Here is a 6,822-nt window from a genome sequence, read left to right on the forward strand (position 1 = left end):
GACAGCCTGGGAATGTTTACTCTGATAATGAACATGTGTTTTGAAAACTTATACTGATATTATGTTTTGGAATGATGACTTTAGGTTAAGTAATGATTTATTAAAAGAAATTTTCGGTCTTAAATTTTGGGTTGTTACACAAATATTCAAGAGTTAGTGTAGTTTTTATCAAAACACTTCATAATTAGGTCCTAGTTGGTCTTTGTCTTATCCAAGACATCACAACTTTCCTCATTTGATGAATGTTATAAACCTTCTTATTACTCAATGTCACAATCTTAACTCTAAGACGTGTTTTGGAACGAAGTACGATTGACTTCTTGATTTAACCATTTCTTCAATTCTTGATTCCTCTTCTTAGACATACAATTGTACTAAGACTCACTTAGAGGATCAATTGAGATATGGTTCTTAATCATTAAGACCTATCATAAAACATAATAAAAGGTACTCTCCCTTCTTCTTAGAATAGAGAAAATTTTATCTTTCTGCCTACTTCATTCTTCTTATTCATTCTGCTTATTGATTTAAACTTTTACAATCAATTCATAATTACACTTAATCTTATAAGTGTAATCATATTTGTTAAACTTTTAGTAAATCATGACGAATGTCTTTGTTACTCTTGTGGTGAACTTGATCAACACATAATCTTGTGTACTCGATTTCCTAGTCCTTCACTTGACACTTTGTCAACGAATTAGTCTAATTTCCAAATATGAAATTTTATTCATTCATCATACAATTCTTGTTGTACGATTCCATATCTCTATCCAATAGAAACTTGGGCGATGAGGAACTTTCCCTATTTGGTAAATTCTCGACGTTTCCGCAAATAACATAATTAAGAATCACATCCATTTGTTGTAAATATACGAACATCAATTTTTTGATAATGATTTCATTGCAAGGAAATAAATAAATAAACACGTCAAAGAAAATTTATTTTATTTCTAAAAGCAGTGGAAAAAATTTGTCCTTACAATGCAAAATCAACTGAAAAACTATGTAATAAATATTCCTAACAACTATATCTAAGCTCAAAATCTAATCTTCGAATCCATGTCTCCGTGATTAGATTCATCTTGCTATTTCATCAAGCTTCCTCTCTTTTCATCGATCCTGCAAAACATTCAAATGCAATCTTATCACATTATGTATTAAGAATCAATGAATAGGAACTTAATCGATTTAGATAGTGGATTTTTCCTGAAGTACAACCATACTCTTTGACTCTCCCATCTTTTGGACTCTTCAGGCTCTTAGGGCAGACTTGTATCCAACACCCTTTCTATTGGCATCAAACGCAGGTCGGTTCTCCTAGAACGTCCTCGGAAGCATGGTTGGTTGACTTTCCCAACAAATATGCTCCATTGCTTTGCCAAATCATTTCTGATTCAGCAGCAATGAGCATGTAAGTTAGGTCAATGAGGCTTTCGTCATGATCTATCATATAATAATTTCTTTTGAACTCATTATATGATTCGGGAAGTGACTGCAGAACCCAGTTCACAACCAACTTATCCGGGAATGATACACCTAACATTCTCAACCTATCTATGTGTGATTTCATTCCTAGAATGTAGGCTCACACGGGTTTACCATCTTCATGTTTCATTTCCAATAGGGCTTTAGTGGCATTGAACCTTTCAATTCTTCGATCTTGTGGGTTATGGAGAACAACGGGAGGAGGAGGAGGAGGAAGTGAAGCATGATTTCTTGTTCCTCGATCGAATCGTGGAATATCATCTTCATGTGGAAAGCTAGTTCCACGGGATTTGGGAAGACCATAGTTGTCGAACTTTGACATCTACAAAACGGGAGAAAACATAAATTCAAGTTAGTTGATAGATTGAGTCCTTAATAAATCACCCAAATGAGATATTAAGGCTAGGACCCAACACAATACGCTACAACCTAGAAAAGGGATGCCGTAATCTAGTTGCAGAATATTTGAAGATAAGTGAATGACGATTCACTAATTTTCCACCATGATAAACGAAAAAGAAATTAAGTTTTAAATCTATGAAAACTCTTAGATCCTTTGAGATTCATTGAACTTTTTCAATGGCATGCTAAAATCTCGATATGCCCCTCTTGTTTGTGACTGGGATGCCGAGGATCACAAAGCGGGTGTGAATAACCATGCAAACTTACATGGTGCCCTCACACGTTACGGTCACCTATTCGATGTGCCGGTAAACCACACACGCTCCACCGAACTATGACAAACATTGAGTCACCCTTTCCTACCTTTGCTTAGAACCATTTAGTATGTCGGTAAACCACACACGCTCCACTAACGTCTTCGCAAGGGAACAAAGTGTAATTTCATGGAATTGCACCAATTCACTTTTGCCTAAAGTAACTAAGATTGGGAATTTGTAAAAACATTTAGTTACTTTTTTACTTCATTATACTTATAATGGAAGGTTTTGTCCTATCCTACCCATTCGGCTAACGACCCTCCACTAGTCAAGAGTGCGGTGGGTAAGAGTAGATACCCATTCAATCGCCATTTTATAGTCAATTTCCTTAAACACCCCTTATGGATCAGCTTCGTGAATGAGGCCTACTAACGGCAAGATAGACTTTTACTCATACATATATATACACACACACACACACACACACACACACATATATATATATATATATATATATATATATTTAATGTTATATATAGTATAGGGTGTATTTTACACTTTTAAAATACTAGGTTGTCAGATTTAACAATTATACTTTCAATTCAATTAAATTGTAAACCAAAACTTTTATGGATTTATTAACCACTTTTAATTATACACCTTAATTAATTAATAAACCCATAAGGGTGTGATTTGAACTTTTCAAAACAATACTAGGGTTTTAGAATTTAACATTCCTAGATTAAATTTTTAATCAACTTTTAAATTCCAAAACTTGAGGACAAGTTTTGAAACATTTTCAAAACATTAGGGTTTCAACTATTTAAATTCCAACACTAAACTTTTGAGTTCAAATTTAAACTATAAAACCTAAAAGGGAAAATTGAAACTTTTCATAACATAAGGATCAAATAACAAATAATATAAATTAAACAATTAATTTCATCATTATCTATATTTGACCTTATTTCAATTACTTTCAAAATAAGTTACCCAATTAATACAAATAATTCAATCTTTATCATATAAGGAAGTTATTATCTAATCAATTGGTAATTATCTTTTGTTTAATCAAGGATATATTTTAATGATTTAAAATAGATAAGGCAAGTATCCATGAGTAAAACAACAAGAAATCCCGAAATCCCCTCTTTCTGATGCTTGAACTCGCCGAGTACCCATATGGACTCGCCGAGTCCACAATGGGACTCGCCGAGTCCATCAGGTAGGCTCACAAAAATCGAATTTTTCAAGCATGAACAAATTAACAAGGCATCAATACAATAGAAACCAATCAAGGCTCTGATACCACTGATGGGTTTTGATCGTAAGAACATCCTATGTGCTCATACAAACCCTAATGCTTAGATCTAGGTTTCTCTATTGTACATGCAATTCATCCAAGACTATAAACCCTAAATCTGGCATATGATAATCCATATTAACATAATAATGGGTTTAAGATATTACCTTGATTGTTATGTAGCAATAACAATCACAATTCCTTCTTGTAATGACTTTAGAAAGCTTAGAGTCACAAATGTCACTCCTCTAATGGTTCACAAACACCAAGAGCAAGAGGATGAAGAAGAGAAGAGAAAGAAGCTGCCTAAAATTGTCCAAAACCCTAAAGAACAAGTTCACCATGTTTTTGGGGATTAGGGGTACTATTTATACATGTAGGCTATTAGGGTTTTAAACTAGGAAAACCTAATCTGACTGCTTAAGCCCTAAGCAGCCCATAGATTCCTTTCTCAAAGGCCTTGGAAGATTTCCAATGGGTTTCCCCATAGAATTCATCCAACCTTATAATATAAGGTAATCCATAGCCTAATTGCAATTATCTTATTATTACAATTCCAGTCCCTTAAGTTTAATTAATCTCTTTTATCCACAAAATTAATTATCAATTAATTCTTAACTAATATTAATTAAACAATATGATTTCTCCTTTAATATATTATTCCCATAATATATTAATAAATCATATTTAATCCTTTCTCTCCATAATTCATCCTATCAAGTTGCTTTGGTGAAGGCAACCCAAAAGGACGACGCACCATCGGGTCAAGTTCATACCAAAATAGTTATGGACTTAGACACTAATCCTACAGTTTCATGGCAAGCAAATGGCTGGAAATTGCATCCTTTCTCCATCTTCTTAGAATATACTGCTCTGGAATCTCTTCAACATGGTTGTTTTTCAATACATCAAAAATATGACGACACAAAATCCCAGTACGTATGAAGTGATTGCATGAACATTTAACTTCTTTTTCAGGCAACTTTAGTTCAACCTACATTCTATAATAAAAATAATGTATGTTAGTAACTGAATGAATTAACATATTAGTTTGTGGTTATTGCATAATATTGAAAAAAATATATGTAATTTAAAAATAATGATATAATATACTTGTATGATGACTAATGAAAAGCGTTTAAACGATGAATATAACCTTGCATTTTATCTTCAACTGTTTGCTCTTATCTGTTTGTGTAATCAGAACAACGTGCCACCCATCAATCTTTTCAACACTGTCGATAGAACAGTACCATGCTGCTTTAAATATTTCCTTTTTGACCTCATAGAAATTTTTTTAGTGTAAACCGTAGCTGCATGTTCTAGTAAACCACTTGGAAGCGTCATTTTATGCTTTGCATTTTTTGTATCATGTTCTAGTTTTTGTTGAGCATTTCGTTGATTTCCAATTGCTGTGTCGTAGTTCATCATGAAATAGATAAGCAAATTACAAGAGTTAGAGTATTTATTAAAAAATGAGTTCACGCTTTCAGACCTTGAAGTAGTTTTCATCAGACCGTGTAGTGGCATGTCTTTAAAATAGGCTGGAATCCAAAGTTTTCGATCCCTGTACATGTCTATGAACCATCTTTTGTCCTGTAGTTTGAGTTTTCTCATAAGCAGTTTCCACCTTGATTCAAACACTTCAGGATCGATGTAGACATTCGAAACAAGCTTCGTAAAACGCTTTCGAAAATCAGTGCTTTTCAAAAAATCAGCTGAAACCTAAAAAAAATAGAAATTTATAAGATTAACTATGAATAAACAATATATATGCTAATCGTTATTAAAAATATGTAAACTTTGTAAATCATTGCTGAATAAAACATGTTGCGTGTTAACTTAAACCAAAATATACACACCTTGGCTTGTAGTTTTTTCATAATGTGCTACATACATAAACGATGATTAGAAGTAGGAAATATTGCTTCAACGGCCTATAGAATTGCTGGATCTTGGTCTGTTAACACTAATTGAGGGTGTTTTACATGTGCTTTCAAAAAAGCTTCGAGCAACCAACGATAAGATTCTATTGACTCGTTGCTTAACAAACCTGCTCCAATGTTTATTGAACGTTTGTGGTTATAAATGGCTGGAAACGGCACAAAAATCATTCCATACCTGTATCAAAAAGGTAATTAAAAACAAATTTAACATTGATTATAAACTCAAAAAACATCAATATTCATATTTAAATATAAAAAATGTATAATAAGTATAAGAGCATACTTATTTGTTCGGAATGTAGCATCAAATGATATCACATCTCCAACCTCCTTGTAATATAACTTATCGGTTTCATCCGCCCAAAACATTGCGTTGAACACACTATCAACACATTTATACTCAAATGTGTAGTTATGTAACTCATCTTTCCTCATGTTCATTTTGTCGACAACCAGCTCTGCATCCTTGTCACCTATAATGTATCCCATCTTCCTTCTGAAATTTTTATAATCAATTGCTTCAAGGCCAACGTTTTCATAACCTCCTTGCAAACTAGCTTGTAACTTATGTGCCTTTGTTGCACCAATGTTAGATGTTGAAGAACGCACTATAAACTCCTTGTCTTTATAACTAAGTCATCATGAACGTTTGTAATACCGTCTTTCTTCTTTAGTCTATAGGGGGTGGTTGTGATTCTCTTTAAACTCATATATTTTACAAGCATTAGTTTGCATATGTAACCTTTCAAACTTTATCAATGCCTTGTAGTCCGTGATTTTGAAGTCTGAGTTTCGTTTATTCCTTCCACTTCCCTCGGGATCCAAAGTGTTAGTTGATCTGTTAGGTATTTTACCCATTTTGTTGCACACTACATACTTTTTTTTAATGGTTTTGTCACCAAACCTTGTTACTGTATTTAACCTGACACCAAAACCTGCTTTATCTGCATATAATTTATACATTTCAACCGCCTCCTCTAATGATTGTGTCACACCCCGAAAATCAAAGGCGGAAACATTTCCGAGGTGGACTACCACGTTGTGTATCAAATCCAATGTACATAGTAATCACAGTAAACAAACATTACATTACATATATATGAAAGTTTACATTTGTTCCAAAAGTAAAGTTATACAAGATATACATATGTATCATATTAAAAAAAGTAGGGGCGAGTCTTCCACGCACTCCGTCTTCATCAAAAGAGATCACCGGGTACCTGTCTAACTTGGACCTGAGAATATAAGCGGTTTGAAAATCAGCATAAAGCTGGTGAGTTCATAAGCGGTTTTGTTTTATGAAAATGTATCAATTTCCTTTAGTTTCCGAAAATACTTGTTATCCAAGAAAATCCCATATTTTCTTATGTGAAGTTGGTTAAGTTATCATTTGTTACCAATTCGATTATGTATTGTATTTTACCCC

At 33.2% G+C, this 6,822-nt stretch overlaps 1 protein-coding gene across 1 annotated transcript; it reads right to left on the reverse strand.

The window, feature by feature from the left end:
• Positions 1–4,255: 4,255 nt before the first annotated feature.
• Positions 4,256–6,359, reverse strand: LOC145007521 (protein FAR1-RELATED SEQUENCE 5-like). Its single transcript, XM_078966438.1, has 7 exons — positions 6,139–6,359; positions 5,680–6,027; positions 5,439–5,571; positions 5,313–5,339; positions 4,733–5,175; positions 4,607–4,685; positions 4,256–4,444 (listed from the first exon to the last, which is right to left on the reverse strand). The coding sequence occupies exons 1-7, from the start codon at positions 6,357–6,359 to the stop codon at positions 4,256–4,258; spliced, it is 1,440 nt and encodes a 479-aa protein (XP_078822564.1).
• Between the last annotated feature and the right edge of the window lie 463 nt (positions 6,360–6,822).

This window comes from Lactuca saligna, chromosome 7 (assembly GCF_052625555.1).
Source record: "Lactuca saligna cultivar CGN05327 chromosome 7, ASM5262555v1, whole genome shotgun sequence".
Lineage (NCBI taxonomy): Eukaryota > Viridiplantae > Streptophyta > Magnoliopsida > Asterales > Asteraceae > Lactuca > Lactuca saligna.